At 43.3% G+C, this 17,241-nt stretch overlaps 1 protein-coding gene across 3 annotated transcripts in view; it reads right to left on the bottom strand.

Moving 5' to 3' along the window:
- Positions 1 to 278: 278 nt before the first annotated feature.
- Positions 279 to 17,241, bottom strand: part of KCNJ16 (potassium inwardly rectifying channel subfamily J member 16) — a 43,044-nt gene continuing 26,081 nt past the window's right edge. For 2 of the 3 annotated variants that reach the window (XM_083727674.1, XM_083727675.1), the window contains exon 2: positions 279 to 2,131. In XM_083727674.1, the coding sequence (XP_083583800.1) occupies positions 733 to 2,037 (1,305 nt within the window). In that variant the 5' untranslated portion in view covers positions 2,038 to 2,131 and the 3' untranslated portion in view covers positions 279 to 732. Of the gene's footprint in view, positions 2,132 to 15,039; positions 15,167 to 17,241 lie in introns of those variants that run through there. The other variant, XM_083727673.1, reaches the window with a different exon arrangement.

The raw sequence follows: 17,241 nt of genomic DNA, 5'->3' as shown, positions 1-17,241 counted from the left end.
CAGCCTGAAGATGACGAGTGAGACCTCGTCGAAACGTCGCCTAGACACCCCAACTTTTACACGGGAAGACACCCGAGGACACCAAAACCTATATATATATATATATATATATATATATATATATATATATATATATATAGTTTTTACAAATAAACAAAAATGTGAAGTAGTTTAATTAACTTCTCTTTGTACAATCAAAAGAGCTACTTGAATGAGATGTGGGCCTAGGGTACACTTGGCAAATAGACTACCAAGCTATGCTGCAGCACACAAATCAATTATTTTGCAATTCTTTAATTTACTGAAATGTACATTAATCCAAAAGACAGTCACACTGAACAATCCAAAATTAATGTGCCTAAACCATAGGACTATAAGGTCCTGAAGCAGTTTTAACTCAAATAATCTGACTTCATGGCTTCAGTGATAAAGCAACTTTGAAATTCTTATCAACAGGTATCCTCCACTTTCAGTATTGATGCTGAATATTGTTAAGCATTCTATTTAAAAAATACAAGGGCACAAAATTCTATTGTTTGCAAAAAAGGAATTTTTTTAAGGAGATGAATGATATCAGCATTATCTACTAAAACAAGAAAACCAGCTAGACCGAAGTCTCGATGAAGTGTCAACGAGTCTGTTCTTCCGTTTTATGATTTGAGGATACCAGGTCCACAACTTGTGCGCCTTGAAAACTGCTGCAAAGTCAAGAGCAGCCATTGCAACAGATTGTTAGATCTGGGATTCCATTGAGATTCTACTTAAAGTCACCAGCGCTCTCTCATACGGCACCTCCATAACATTGACTTGGTTAGAAGTTTTGGCTGACTCTTCAGAAATTTCAGAGTGGATGATTAATGCTTCAGCACTAAAGGACCTGGCTCTTAGTCCTAATCTTGGTGCTGGTGCTGGTGCTGATGAAGAGGAAGAAGAAGATGACGACGTTCCAGGTTCTCCATCCACTGCTTTTTCCAAGGTGGTGTATTCTTGCTCCTTCCTGTCTAGGTGCTTGGCACTACAATAAGGAGCATAAACCTCTGTGGTTTCTTCAAATTGGAGGCAGTTGACTTTGTAGTACTTCTTCTTCATTTGCAGGACGTCATTGAACCGGTGCCCCCAAAGGATTTCTCGAGGCACATATGAACTCCTTGACTGATGGGATGTCCCCGTTGAATCTCCAGTGTAAACAAATGTAACCAGGATCTCAAAGTTGTCTTTAGCCAGAGCCTTCCTATCCATATCATACAATGGGCTGTCCTGGTTAATTTCGTGGATAATGGTCACTGGGGTCGCAACAATGATCTGGTCATTTAACAGTTTTAAGTCCTTGTATTCCATTGTCATCCTTCCCACTCTGTCTTCCACATACCGCAAGAGCTGGGCTCTCACTGTGCCTTCTACCATATGATTAGGGCGGAAATCACCTATCCGCCACATCAAACAGAGTTTGCCATCTCTTAAGCCTACCGTGGCATGATAGCTAAAGCGGATGGTCTGAGCTCGCTTCCGGGCAGTGGCCATTTTGGCCAAGGCAGCACCGATGATGAATGTGTCAATGATGCAGCCTAACACTGACTGTATGATAACTATCAGGATTGCGACAGAGCACTCTTCAGTGACACAACGGGATCCATAGCCTATGGTCGTTTGGGTTTCAAGAGAGAATAAGAATGCCCCCGTGAAACTATGGACACTGACAACACAAGGGGTCGTTCCTTCATCGAGTGATAAATCACCGTGATGGAGTGCAATCAACCAAAAGACCAAGCCAAAGAACAACCAGGAAAGGATGTAGGACAATGAGAAGATCACAAACATATGGCGCCATTGAATGTCCACTAATGTGGTGAAAATGTCGGCCACATAGCTCTCCCACTCCCCAAAGATGTGCTTGAAGTACACATTGCAGCTTCCATCTTTCTGGAGAAATCGCTTTTGCATTCTTTTAATCCCAATCGAAGTTGTGTCTTGGTAGCTGTGTGCATGTCTGAGTTTATTCGTTTCCACACTTAAAAGCTTCTCGCCAGGCTCAGCCATGCTTCTTTAATCTGTGCTGTGTGATTAATTCAGAAGATGCAATTAAAGATGCCAATCACCAGCTGGTCTCGCTCTTGTTCTCTTCATTTATAACCTGCAGATGAAACCAAAGAGAAAAGATTTCATATTTTTGCCTCTAAGTAAATACAAAAGCATATATATCAGTGTCGGTGTGCATGGTTAGCATGGATGAGGAGTGTGCACTGCTGCAGATTGGGAAATTTGACACTTACTGCTGAATGAGAAGGCAAAATGTACAGCGTGACCACAGGTAACAGGCAAGACGTTGAATTTCTTAGTGCTCCCCTGTGTTTTTTTCTACCTATGAATTGAAAAGCAACACAGCAGACGAAGGCCTGGGCTAGAACCTTTCTCCATTGTGTGCTAGATTTCCATTTGCAGAAGTCTGGTGGGGGGGTTGGGTGGGAGGGTGTTGCAAATGGAGATGTTCAGAAGTGGCAACCCCTACATGTAATTTGAAGCGGTACACTCCATGTACCACCTCATTCATTCAGCTCCATTCAGCATATCCAGCCCATATGGTGAACATTTCGGGGGCCAAGGGTGGAGAAAACAGCCACAAGAGGCTTTGCATTCTGGTCTGGCAGCTCTGTCTGTTCCTTGTAGCTCCCATCAGCCTTGGGAGCATGGCCCAAAAGCCATTGATGATAGGAGTTCACAAGAGATTGATTTATTAAATACTGTACATATTCAACATAGTAACAAACGAAAACAATAACACCACATACAGTTTAAAAGGCCATAGGTTGATTAATAATAATAATAATTTTTTATTTATACCTGCCCTTCCCGGCCAGAGCTGGGCTCAGGGCAGCTAACACCAGTAAAATTACAGGGAGGGGGGAAGGGGAGAAAACCAATTTAAAATGCAGCCTCATTTTAATAGTATCCAATAGATCAATACCATAAGGGGAGGGAAACATAAGGGTCCAAAACCAAAGACTGAGTCCAAACCAAAGGCCAGGTGGAACAGCTCTGTCTTGCAGGCCCTGAAGAAAGATGTCAAGTCCCACAGGGCCCTAGTCTCTTGTGACCAGAGCATTCCACCAAGTCAGGACCAGTACTGAAAAGGCCCTGGCCCTAGTTGAGACCAATCTAACCACCTTGCGACTTGGGACCTCCAAAGTGTTGTCATTTGTGGACCTTAAGGTCCTCCGCGGGGCATACCAGGAGAGGCGGTCCTGTAGGTACATGAGTCCTAGGCCGCATAGGGCTTTAAAGGTCAAAACCAGACCTTAAACCTGACCCAGTACTCCACTGGGAGTCAGTGCAGTTGGTAAAGCACTGGGTGAATGTGATCCTGCGGCAAGGACCCTGTAAGGAGCCTCGCCACGGTCTTCTGCACCCGGTCGAGTTTCTGGGTCAGCTTCAAGGGCAGCCTCGCGTAGAGTGAGTTACAATAATCAAGCCTGGAGGTGACCGTCACATGGATCACTGTGTACCCAAGGCCTGTTCTACTACATCAGCCACAGATTAGCTGCCCTAAGGGTCACCCAGGAAAATCACAAGTGAGCTATCATTTTTTTCTACCCAAGCAGCAAGTTGGATAGGCTCCGTCCTATGAGGCATATAGTACATCTCATTTAGGATGTGCTAAAAAACAAAGAATCCCTCAGCCACGCAAGTAATGACAGCCGTGCAAAGACAGTTTTCCAAAACACTTTAAAGCCTAGCATACTTTCCTTTTACTTTTTTGGTCGAAGAATGATTGTGACATATGGTGTCGTATCCTCAGAATATGGCCTTCATTAAAAAACACAACATTCATGCTTCCAAAAATACTTCTTGGAACACAGTTATTGGAAATATTCATATGACTTGCTGTAACTGCAGCTTTAAAACACCCCTCGCCATTTTTCCCCCCTCATTTTTTTTCATCCATTGCTCTCTCGTGAACCGACATTTTAATACGCTGTCTTTGAAAAACAAACAGCAATTGGAAAGCGTCGTGGTGATTTAAGGAGCTGCACATTAAGAGGTGTGAAAAGGAAGTGCACTGCAACCAAAGGCCAGTAATCTCCCATTTTAAAACATGCTTGGGGTTATATTTTGTTTTTCTCCCCCTCCCCCCCCCCCCATATTGACTAGGTCAGACAACAGCTTATGTGAGAACAAATGTAATGCTGGCCTGAGCCACAGCTAAAAGGAGTAATTGTCTTGGAAGGGAATCCAGGACAAGGCAGGCAATAATATGGAAAGAAAATCTCAAAATAAGTATTTATGATGGGCTTTTCAAGAATGAAAGAGACCGGGGGCCTCTCCAGACTGCTGCCTTTGTGTGGCTCTGTTCTGCAACATGTTCTTGGCACAGAAATATTGCATTAGTAGTGGATTTATTCTGCCTTAGTCTGCTATGCTATGTTGCTTCAATGCTACCACATCATTGTTCTCCAGAAGAGCTAAAGAAGGACCAAAATAAACCAAAACATTTTTTGTTTTTGTTTAAAAAGTTGTCTGATTTCAGCAGGGTATCAACCGGTTGGAAATGAAACAGTGTGACCACCCCATAATTTTGCAGGGGTGAACAGTATTGAAAGCAGGATCATGTGTGACAACCCCAATGGTAACAAGAGCACAGAGCATCATGAATGCGCAACAAAAAGAACACCTGGAGGAGTGTCAACTCAGACCCTCCAAATGTCCCTATTTTCCAGGGATAGTCCTGGATTTACAGAAGCCGTCGCAATTTCTGATTTGATCCCAGTATGTCCCGCTTTCCCCTATTTTCATTGGAGAAATGTTGGAGGGTATGTTTCGTGTTATGAGAACCCTGAACCAAGGAGATAAGTAACTTTACAACCTTTAGAAGATACCTGGATAGGGGAGGGTTTTTTAAAATGTTGAATGTTTTATTATGTTTTTATATAAGGTGTAAGCCGCCCAAAGTGGCTGGAGCAACCCCAATCAAATGGGTGAGGTATGAATAATAAAATTGTTGTTGTTTTTGTTGTTGAGAGCCAGTGTGGTGTAGTGGTTACGAGCGGTGGACTCGTAATCTGGTGAACCAGGTTCGCGTCCCCGCTCCTCCACATGCAGCTGCTGGGTGACCTTGGGCTAGTCACACTTCTCTGATGTCTCTCAGCCCCACTCACCTCACAGAGTGTTTGTTGTGGGGGAGGAATGGAAAGGAGATTGTTAGCCGCTTTGAGACTCCTTAGGGTAGTGATAAAGCGAGATATCAAATCCAAACTCTTCTTCTTCTTCTTATAGAATAGTGTGTCTATTTTCATCTGAGAAATCTTGCAGGGTATGCCAACTGCAATGGTTGCTTTGGTCCAAGGAGCAGCCGCCAAATCACGCAACATCGGAAATAAATAATATTACCAGTTCATATTTACAGTATTTTTAAAAATCTGACAGCACTTATGACTGGACAGTGTTGTGTTGGGGTTCACTTCCAACATGGTGCACGGTCAACAAACTGATCAGATCCATGCTTGCAGATTTAGCCTAAGTCAATGATGGGGAAATCTTGCATCAAAGTCATGAAATGGGCTAGAGATGCAATATTGAGGCTACTCAGGAACCGAAGGGGGACATCAAAGCTTCTCCTCGCCTGACATCCCATTCTGCATAAGGCTTCCTCTTGGACTGTGAAGCTGCACTAGTAGCAATGAAAAATTGGCTCCGCTGATGCACCCAGATAGCCCTGACCCTGCAGTGTCCAGAGAAATACAGTGGTACCTCTGGCTGTGAACAGGATCCGTTCCAGAGCCCCGTTCGCAACCTGAGCAGAACGCAAGCCGCGTCTGCACGTGTGCGGGTCGCAATTCGCTGCTTCTGCACATGTGTGTGACATCATTTTGAGCATCTGCGCATGCGCAAGCGGCGAAACCCGGAAGTAACCCATCACGTTACTTCCAGGTTGCCATGGAATGCAACCTGAAAATGCTCAACCTGAAGTGTCTTTAACCGGAGGTATGACTGTAACTGCAATGCCAGTGTTGAAATGGCAGCTCTGTGATGCCTCACCAGCACACCAGCAGTCTCTGCACCATCTGCTCACAATAACTCTGGTATTATGGGATATATAGGGTAGGCATCTATGCATCATGAAAATAGAGGAAATGTATCACCAAAAAAGGAGAAAAGAGGGCACATATTTCCCTTGGGAAGTTGTGGACTCTCCTTCCTTGGAGGTTTCTAAGCAGAGGTTGGATGCTCATCTGTCATGGATTCTTTAGCTAAGATTCCTGCATTGCAGGGGGTTAGACTAGATGACCCTCGGGGTCCCCTCCAACTCTAAGATTCTATGATGCATTCTATGGCATTTGCAAAGCATATGCATATGCTGATTGATATGTATAGATCAGGGCCAGATTTAGGTTTGATGAGGCCCTAAACTACTTAAGGTAATGGGGCCCTTTATATGTCCAGCTGTCCTTTGTCTACAAAAAAAATTTGTCACTGTTTTTTGTGTTGAATAGATGCTATATGGTAATTTATGGACCTAATAGGTATCTAAAGCCATTTGCCACTGTTGCTGTATGTAGGTTTCATTTTATTTGTTTATTATCTAATACAGTGGTACCTCAGGTTACATACGCTTCAGGTTACAGACTCCACTAACCCAGAAATAGTGCTTCCAGTTAAGAACTTTGCTTCAGGATGAGAACAGAAATTGTGCTCCGGCAGCACAGCGGCAGCAGGAGGGCCCATTAGCTAAAGCAGTGCTTCAGGTTAAGAACAGTTTCAGGTTAAGAACGGACCTCCGGAACGAATTAAGTACTTAACCCGAGGTACCACTGTATTTTGGAAATGTACATCCAGGGTTTTTGTCTCTTTAATTTTTGGGGGGGCCCCCAAGAGAGCGGGGCCCTAAGCTATAGCTTGTTTAGCTTACACGTAAATCCAGCACTGGTATAGATGCAAGCTTCGAAACAATCGTAAGGATTTAAATATTTTTGTTGGTGGTGTTGTTTGCATACTGCCCTTCACCCAAAGATCACAGGGCAGTTCGCAACATAAAATTGCAAAATAAAACACGAAAGAGAAAAGTGAAATGCAGTACATCCCACTGTAGGGAGGACTGTGAACATGCAACTTGTGTACCTGCATACGACAGATGGATCACACCGTGATCCCTGCCCTCCCTTCTTATGGTTCTTTAAACTGGATTTGGACCAGACAGCCCCTTCAAACAAGAGAACTGTCTACAGAAATTGACTCCTCTGTTCTGAAAGGAGGAAGACTACATAAAGGGAAGGCTTGTGAAGATTTGTTGTTTGTGGCAGGGACATGAAATGACTGCTCTGGGTGCACTGAGAGTTGAAGGACATTGGTTTCTCCATCCACGATCTAACTCAACAGGAAATTTTGTTTGCCATTCTCTTCCGCTGTGATCTTGACCTGGGTGCTGCTGTAGGGTCTGCAGCAGCACTAAGATGTTGCCCTCAGATCACCAGTTTAGAATTGGGGGAGTCTGTGTAAAACCAAGCTGCTGTGCTGTCTTGAAAATAGAAACATTTCTTAGTCATGGAAGCATTGTCATTGGAAAAGGCCTTGATGCAGACCTGCAGTTCCTGTAAAGAGCCATTGTCTAGTCACCGCAGAAAGTGGGAAATTTGAATTTTTCAAGAATCTGGTCATAGGGGAAAAGTGAAGAAAGCAGCATGAAACCTATGTTCCAAAGTATTTCTGTTCTGAGAATCTGATTAAATAAATAAATAAATAAAAGAAAACAGCCTGGGACTTTGCTTGTAATGGGGGTCTTTCCCTCTGTAATCTCCAAAGCATGCAATGAATTCAACTCAAGCTTTGGTTTAGTAGTCGCATCACACTTTCGCACTACTCATCAGTGAGCGTTTGGAATGAGCTTTAGTGCTTTTTGTTTCATCCTTTCCCAGTGAAGTTGTGTAACCTTGCGAGACTTTCTGTTCTGAGACTAAGAAATGTGAAGAGCTGGAACATTTTGACCTGTTTTGAAATCGGACCATCCACTGGTTACTCATTTTCAAGAAAAAATAATTTGTTTCAGAAGGCAGCATCTCAGATGAAGCCCTTTCTCTGATTGGCTATATGTGAATTTAGTTTTCACTTCCCCAGGTCTCTATGGAACCAGTGACTGTGCTCCAAAGACCTCAGGTTTGTATACACAGATACACACTCTATTCTGTGTGTGAGGAGATAAATGTTTGCTTTCATGGGGCCTGCTGACATCCCACTGAGATCAGTGGACCTAAGAGCTCAGTGCCCTTAGGGTCCATTGACTTAAATGGGCTCCTTCCTCTTCTGAGGGTGCCCAATGAACTTAGAAGTCTCAAGCTTTGCACCCACGTTTTTTCCTCCCTGCCTTCCTTTGCAGTAGGACTTTGTATACACTGTGGCATATGTATGGTGTGTACACAGCTTTAAATAAACCTTAGTACTTTTTTCCATTGGAAACTGGGAGTGTGATCATGCTATTCTTGCATTGGGAATATAGATAATTTTTTTAAAAATTAAGATTAGGAAAGAAGCCCACACAAGAATGCTAGATTTTGTAGAAAGCAAGACAAGTGAGAATTATTATTAATAATAATAATAATAATAATAATAATAATAATAATACCCCACCCAGCTGGCTGGTTTCCCCAGCCTCTCTGGGCAGCTCCCAACAGAATATTAGACAATAAAATACTTGAAAGTTAGTGGAATGTAAAAATGGTTAGCACCCTATATCCTTCTATAGTGAGTTTTTGTTGCTCTCTTCTCCATACATGTATGGACCAGTTGCGTAATTCCTTCCATTTAAGGAGGTCCTTATATTGCATGTATAAAGGGTGGCAACAACTTCAAGAACCAGTGGGGAGATTTGGGAAAAGGAAACAGAGAACTCAGTTGCCCCTTCATTTTGAAATTTGCCTTATTCTTCTGTGCTTTAAAAATAGATCAAAGTAAAGTACAATAGTTTGAACATGGGAATATAAATATGCTTGAAATGAGCTGGAATCTATGTTTAGTAGGAGCAAAATACTACTTGGATTGGTCTCAATAGAGACGACTTAATATGTCAATATAAAAGTGTTTATTAAACATTTGAAAGAAAGACATAAATAGCACAGAGCAGGAGGCTGTTATGCAGACTTGAATGTCATGCAACGGTGCTGTCATCCACACTAGAACAGCCTACAGTACCATTTAATTCATCTAACTGAAACCAGATCCTGTTTTTAAAAAAGGAGGAGGTGGTACTTGGCCAATGATGATTGACAGAAGGATGGGGGAGTGCACAGAAGTTGACTGCAGCTGGTTCCTTTGGCAGTCAGATCCATGGCCTCCAAAGGCAGAAGGGACCATGGCTCTCAACTGATTTGACCTCCTAAATTAGATGGGACATGTAGATGTAGCTACCAATTTCTGCACTAAGGTCAGAAGTGGAGACTGACAGCATATGATCCTAAGCATCTTTACTTGCAAAATCCTACTGAATTAAAGGGTGCTTGCTCCCTTGTAGATAGGTTTAGGATTCCAGCCCAAATTTGATTTGATTAAGACCACTTGCTCAGATCTGCACCCATAAAAAAGTTTATGATGTCTCCCAGTATTTAAAGATACACTAAATCCAGAAATGTGTGTTTATGTGTGCATTTGTTTTAAAAAAAGGTCAGCATTATTTGTGTCTTCCATTCTCTAAGGAGTTCAATATATTTTATTGTTGATGCTAAACTCAGTATTTTAATGTTGTTTTCAGCACTCTGTTATTTATTCCTGGAGCCATTATGTGGTCTACTTTTAAAACCTTTTAAGGGACATGGGGCTAATTCCCTGGAACAAAACAACAGAGCAGGGTATAAATCACCTTGTGAGGTAAGCTACCTTGAGAGGAAGTGATTGGCCCATGATCCCCTAAGGAGCTTCATGGCTAAAGTTCCTCTCCACCACATCTAGATATCTATTAGGTAGATATTCTGATCATCATTATATTTTCAGGATTTTGTCAATACCAAGAGTTGGAAACACTGTTTCCTAAAAATTTGTCCTGCTATATCTGTGTGAGTGGCTCTTATGCCACACCAACTGTAGGCCTCATCAACCCTTAACCAAATCATGAGTTCATACAACCAAATACTATACAGTGGTACCTCGGGTTAAGTATTTAATTCGTTTCGGAGGTCCGTTCTTAACCTGAAACTGTTCTTAACCTGAAGCACCACATTAGCTAATGGGGCCTCCCGCTGCTGCAGCACCACTGGAGCACAATTTCTGTTCTCATCCTGAAGCAAAGTTCTTAACCCGAGGTACTATTTCTGGGTTAGCGGAGTCTGTAACCTGAAGCGTCTGTAACCTGAAGCGTATGTAACCCGAGGTACTACTGTATGTCTAATCAATATATGTACATTTTCGCCCCTTTGCCAGAAGTAGAGAACTTGACTGGTCCTCTCCAGATTTATTTTCCCAAGGAACCTCATGGGTTACATGCAGCTTTTGGAACACAGAAAACACCAATCCTCACTTCCAGCTCTTGCTGGCAGAGAAGAGTAAATGAGTTTCTTGCGGTTCTAAGCAAGACATGATGTAATATAACAGCACATTGAATAACAGGTAAAAGGCATCTCACCAACAATCAGAGGATCAGGTTAGACTACTTTCTGTTAATGTAGCCCGTTTTCTGTTAATGTGGCCTGAACTCTCAAGTAGTTTTAAAAATTATAATTAGTAGGCTGTTTTGTTGACATTTCAACCAGCAGTTGAAATGATTCAACAGTGAATGGCCATAGCAGCTGAAAGGCATTTGTCTTGTAGTGTGTTTGTATAACCGAAACTGCTAATTGGTCATTTCAAGACTTGCATTTCTATAAGTTAGAAAATGCATACATTGGGTATTAGCTATTCAGAACATGTATATAATAGGCACTCCATTGTTTGGGACAGAGGGTATTTTCTGCTGCAGGAAAATGACTTCTAAGAGGATCGCTCCTTTTCAGGGTCCTGGCCAATCTTGAACAGCATACCCTCCAACATTTCTCCGATGAAAATAGGGACATCCTATTCTATCATCATTATCCTCACAACAGCAACAAAAACAAGATTTAGGCTTCTCTTGAAAAAAACTAATACAATATGTAAGATTTTTTTAGAACATATTCTAAATTGTTTAAAATTTCATTCAGTTTTAAAAATTCTGCCCATTTTGTGAAACATTTACTTCCAGCGCTAGCAGAGGCATGGATGTGATTTCCGGATGGGATTTTTGGAAAGAAATATAACTTAGAGGAGGCTATAATTTCCATTATGTAATGAAAGATTCATGAGATAATGGAATGAGACCAACAGGGATGTGTCTAATGGACATCTGATTTTTGTCTTCTTGTTGTTAACTTTTTAAATATAAAACCCAACAAACCTTCATATCCAATTTCTGGGGTTGCCTGCTGAATCAAGACCACACACACACTGTCACTGAACAAGCAATTGCCACTCTCTGTACTGACAATGCAACTTGAGAGGTCATACTGTCCATCAACCCACAAGCAAGTGATGTGGCCGCCGGGACCACATAACACCGGTTCTGAGAGATCTGCAGTGGCTCCCAGTACGTTTTCGAGCACGATTCAAAGTGTTGGTGCTGACCTTTAAAGCCCTAAACGGCCTCGGTCCTGTATACCTGAAGGAGCGTCTCCACCCCCATCGTTCAGCCCGGACACTGAGATCCAGCGCCGAGGGCCTTCTGGCGGTTCCCTCATTGCGAGAAGTGAGGCTACAGGGAACCAGACAGAGGGCCTTCTCGGTAGTGGCGCCCGCCCTGTGGAACGCCCTCCCATCAGATGTCAAAGAGATAAAGAATTACCTGACATTCAGAAGACATCTTAAGGCAGCCCTGTTCAGGGAAGTTTTTAATATGTAATGCTGTACTGTTTTTAACACTGATTGGGAGCCGCCCAGAGTGGCTGGGGAAACTCAGCCAGATGGGCGGGGTATAAATAATAAATTATTATTATTATTATTATTATTATTATTATTATTATTATTATTATTATTATTTTAAAACTGGCAGCCCCAATCAGGTGGGGCAGTTCTTTCACAAAGCACCAAGCAGATGAATTGTTTGTTCTGTAGAAATGATTCATTCTGGCATCTTTATTAATTTCAGAAACTGTATACGGCTTTTCTGGATATATATGTTCCCAAGACCGCTCGCATTAAAAACAATGAGATGCATTCTATAAAGTATGAAACATCTGCCAAACTGAGAATCATCACAGAACAATGGTGTAGAAGCCCGTAGATAATCTAAGATAACCTTTACCCCAAAGTGGGATCTTAATGAGCCAGCATTGTCATAGCGGCCATGCAAAATGACCCCTCTCCTACAGATGAACTCCTATTATCCCAATGAAAGTGTGTTTCATAGGCATGAGTAGAAGCAAGGAAGGTACCATATAGGAGCTGCTGGAAAGTTATCGTTTAATAGAACAACTCAGAGCAAATAAGGTTTCTGCAGGAGAAGGCAAAACAAAGCTTCATAATTGCTAGTACAAAAGGAAAGTTCTTTGCTGGTGAACAGAGCCATATAAAATATAAAATCAATGGTGGTGTTTCGGAAATGTCAACATTACCATTACATTAGTATGGAAGTAAGTTATTTTACATAAAAGATATATGCAGTGCTTTTTTTCTGAGGGGACGCAGGGAGACGCATGCCCCTAAACATTTTGTGAATCTTTTGTCCATTTACTGTATTTATTTTCCCCGATTTGAACTATAAAGTGGTGATTTTCTTGAGTCAAAATGAGAGCACTCTTAAACATTATTATTTTTTGAAAAAAAGCACTGGATATATGTGACACACTCTACGTAGATTATTCCATTGATGCTAGAAAACTTTTCCTTCAAAGTGCCACAAGCCACTGAAGTTTCTTCTTTCCTCCCCCTCCCCCCTTTTATATAAAAAAAGCATATGAGCATGTTGTAGTGATGTTTGGATCAGGTTAGAGACGAGGGAAATGTAATAGATGTTCTCTAAGATGCTCAAGAGTGTGAGCTGGAATTAATGTGGATCCTATTTTCGTGTTCTTATTACTAAAATGTCAGTAGGCACCAGTTACATGTTTGGGAAATTCCACTGTAATTAGTTCTTCCTAGAACTTACATCTGAACTCTTTTCTCCCCCTTCCAATTGTCTGCCCTACACTCTCAGGATTATGCACACAGTGCCCTGATTCAGAGATATAAGAGCAGGCAGTAAGCATGTGAAAGTTTGTGTGTCCTCACAGTGGAAGGAACAAAACAAAACAAGTTTATTCAGACAATAACAGGAAATGCTAAGGGGCATCACTGTAGATGTAAAAGCTGTTTTGTGACATAGGAAGACTAACCTAGTACAAAAGCACTAACAGCATGCTATAAATAATGGTGCAAGCAGTATACTGGAAAGACCAGGCATCTAAAAATTAGCCAGTAGAGGCACAATGTGAGCCTGTGAATTAACATGTTCATCGGACCAAGAGATGCAGTGTCATGTAATTGGGGATTGGGGCAGTGTGGGGAGGACAGTTGAGCTTTCTGGATAGAGGGGGTGAAACAAAATCCAGAGGTCAAATGGTAGGCTGAGGACAGAATCCAGTGAAGAGAGGAATGGGGAGGCCGTGGAAGCTGGTGAAAGGTTCAGGGGACCAAAGTGTGGAGAAAGAGATCAAGAAGATTAAGGCAGGGGCTCTGCTCTGATTTGTTGCATGATAAAGGCAATCAAGGGTGATATCTGGGAAGGGAGGAGCTCTGTCACAATAACTGGGTGGGGCAGAGCAAAGAGAAGAAGAACAAATAATAGCAAGCTGAGCCCAAGGGATTACAAAGCCCAGCAGAAGAGCACTGGTACAAGGGACCACTCTCAGAAGGTCCAAGATTTTGATCTGAATCTCCTTGCTACCACAACACATCTATTGTCACCAGGTAAAGGTAAAGGGACCCCTGGCCATTAGGTCCAGTCGTGACCGACTCAGGGGTTGCGGCGCTCATCTCGCATTATTGGCCGAGGGAGCCGGCGTACAGCTTCCAGGTCATGTGGCCAGCATGACTAAGCTGCTTCTGGTGAACCAGAGCAGCGCATGGAAACGCCATTTACCTTCCCGCCAGAGCAGCACCTATTTATCTACTTGCACTTTGATGTGCTTTCGAACTGCTAGGTTGGCAGGAGCTGGGGCCGAGCAATGGGAGCTCACCCCGTTGCGGGGGTTTGAACCGCCAGCCTTCTGATCGGCAGGTCCTAGGCTCTGTGTAACCCACAGCACCACCCACGTCACCAGGTACCTGTCCACAAATAGCTCAGTTGCTTAGAGTGTGGTACTGATAATGCCATGGTTGCAAGTTCAATCCCCTTATGGGGCAGCTGCATATTCCTATATTGCAGGGGGTTGGACTAGATGATCCACAGGGTCCCTTCCAACTCTACAATTCCACAAGTCTGTGAAATGTCACGCTTCTCCTCCGTCCTTCCACAATGGTACCACTGCAGCTCTTCTCCAAGATTTCCATTCCCCATTTCCTCTTCCTTCTCCCAGTCTACCAGCCTGTGATCCCCCAAGAACCTTGCCATGTTGTGCTTCTATGGACCAAGTTGTTACCAATGCAATTTTCTCCTCTTTGGAGCACCTGCAGTTGGAGACTAGTGAGAGCAGTCCTGACTTGACATTGAAACCTTTCTCTCCACACAGGAGCAATCCCTTGAATGGTTTAGGAGCAGCATGTGATTCCAAGCCCCTCTTTATCTGTCCCCGCACTCTCTTATCACGTGCAAATCAAACATCTGCACACATGGTAGCTCTCTTGCCTGCAGTTTTGAAACGGAGCCCGGGTGCTGCAAGAATTACTCAAATCCCAATTTTATTCTCCCTTGGCTTTTGGTTATTGTGGGAAGAATTAATCCATATGGGCAGTTTTTCCCAATCTCATCAGTGCAAAATCCACAAAGGGGTCTAAAACCTTAATTCCACCCAGTTACGAAGCCTGCCATTACGATGCAGCCTCTTGTATCTCAATTCTGGGGGTCCCCAATACACTCACCAGTTTGTTGGCCAAGAGGGCAGCTGCATCCACCAAGTACCAGCTAGAGCTCGCTAGCTAAAGAGCCACGGCAATTACTGAAGTGGAACAAAACTGCGCTCTCCTTAATTTTCTTATTTATGTCCACACCACACCCCAGAAAGCTACAGCTCAAGCTAGCCTTTTTATCTTTGAGGTCTTGATTCTATGGGGTGCTAAGCAACCTTGGCTCCCACAGCTCATTGAGCATTTAGGACACACAGGCTCTTCACAATAACCCTGGCAGCCATTCAGACTTGTGCTTCCGCATTAAAGTGTTAGATACTTCCAAGAAAGCAAAACAAAACTCAGAGAGACAGAGAGACAGACAGAGAAAGTTGCGTGTAAAAAGGTCAGTTCAACTCTGAATCATTGTTGTGGCTTTGCTAAATCCTCCTAACCGTTTTCCTGAAAATGGGATCTTCTCCCTAAATTTGGTTCTGATGTTCTGGTTGATTTCGTATGTTTTAACTTTTGCTGGTATTTTTTATTTTTTTCTTCAGGTTTTGTTTTGGTTTGTTGTTGTTGTTTATTTTTAAAAAATGTGTATGCTTTATGCATCCCCCCCCTTCAAAACAAAACGAAACATGGATTGAGTTTTAATTGATTTTGTAGTTATGTATTTTGGGCAACACTTCAAGCATCAGTACGACAGAGGATGAGACAGACAAGTGTTTGAAATAAATAAATAAGTTTGGCTCTCTAAAAATATACAACATGCCAGCCTTTTAGGAGGCAGACAATTAAAATAATCTGTGTTTGTTTTGTGTCAGGCTCTGCTTGAACATGTGACCATCCCAAAGGAAAGTTTCAATGTTTCTACTGCTTCTGATTAAAGCTGCCCTAGAACTAGTCTCCAAGACTCTTCTTACACCACAAAAGATGAAATAGGACTGGACCAGGGCCGAGCTGAATCCAGCATGCATCTCTCTCCCCTCTCTCTCTCTCTCTCTCTCTCTCTCTCTCTCTGGAATTTTCCCAGTAAAAAAAACTTACACAAATATATGTGTCACATTTCAGTGATCATTTGAAAGGGGGTAGGGGGATTGAAACTGATAAAAAGAAATGTATTCCCATTCAGAGTGAAGGCAGGAAGCAGTGCTTTCCCTCCGATTTGTCCCTGTGATGCCTTAGTCAAACCTGAGCAGCCATGTGCAGCTGTGGCATCATAATTCTGATGCCTTGACCCCTGATTGGTTGGATCACATAGCAAGAAGATTTCAGGGGTGAGGTGAGCCAAAGTGGCATTGAACAGCAATGAACAGGAGAATGCCAAGTTTGTTGATTGAAAAAGGAGGCTTTCAGAGAACATACGGGGAGGCAGACTCCCCTTCCCCCACCAAAAACAGCCGTGAAAATTTGGCACAGCCCCAGACTCTACAATGGTCTGGTCTCAATGCAAACCCAGTTGTATTTTTTTTGCTACACCAACACTTCCCCTCTTCCCTTGCAAGGCACAGCTGTCCTACCCAATGAGACTTATTACAAATAGATCATGGTACTGGTCCAATGACATCCCCATAGCCCAGGGGTTTTCAACCAGTGTGCTGTGGCACCCTGGTCAGGTGTGCCACAGGCAACACTGGCCTCTGCCCCTCTTCCATCCCCTTCCTTCCTTTGATGCTCTCTCAGGTCTCTGCCTCCCAAAGGCTTGCACAGCTGTTTGTTGCAGCAGCCCTGGCTACAAGCTCCCCAGGTGAATGATGCATCTGGGGCTGGCTAGGGGGTGCTTCCCAGGCCCCTGCAAGGCAGTGAGGAGATGGGAGCAGCTCAGAGATCAGGGACAGCAGCTGCAGCTGCCCAGAAGACCCCCAAAGAGAGGGGATTGGAGAGGAGGCCAAGGGAACACTCAACAAGGGAGAGTGTTTGAAAAGGGGTGAGGGGCTGCTGGCTCTGCAGGCAAGGGGAGACATAACTGGGTTCCTGAGTCCCACAGGGGTGCAGCAGAAAGAATGCAGTTGGTTAAGGGAACCATGGACCCAAATAAGTTGAAAACCTTTGCCATAACTTATTGAATTTCAACCAGCCTAAACATTCAGAGGGACACGGGTGGTGCTGTGGGTTAAACAACAGAGCCTAGGACTTTCCGATCAGAAGGTTGGGAGCTCAAATCCCCGCAACAGGGTGAGCTCCCGTTGCTCAGTCCCAGCTCCTGCCAACCTAGCAGTATGAAAGCACTGGTTT

Source organism: Podarcis gaigeae (genome assembly GCF_964106915.1).
Source record: "Podarcis gaigeae genome assembly, chromosome: 2".
Classification (NCBI taxonomy): Eukaryota; Metazoa; Chordata; class Lepidosauria; order Squamata; family Lacertidae; genus Podarcis; species Podarcis gaigeae.
Note: the sequence above shows the minus strand (reverse complement) of the source record. Positions and strands in the feature narration are given on the sequence as shown.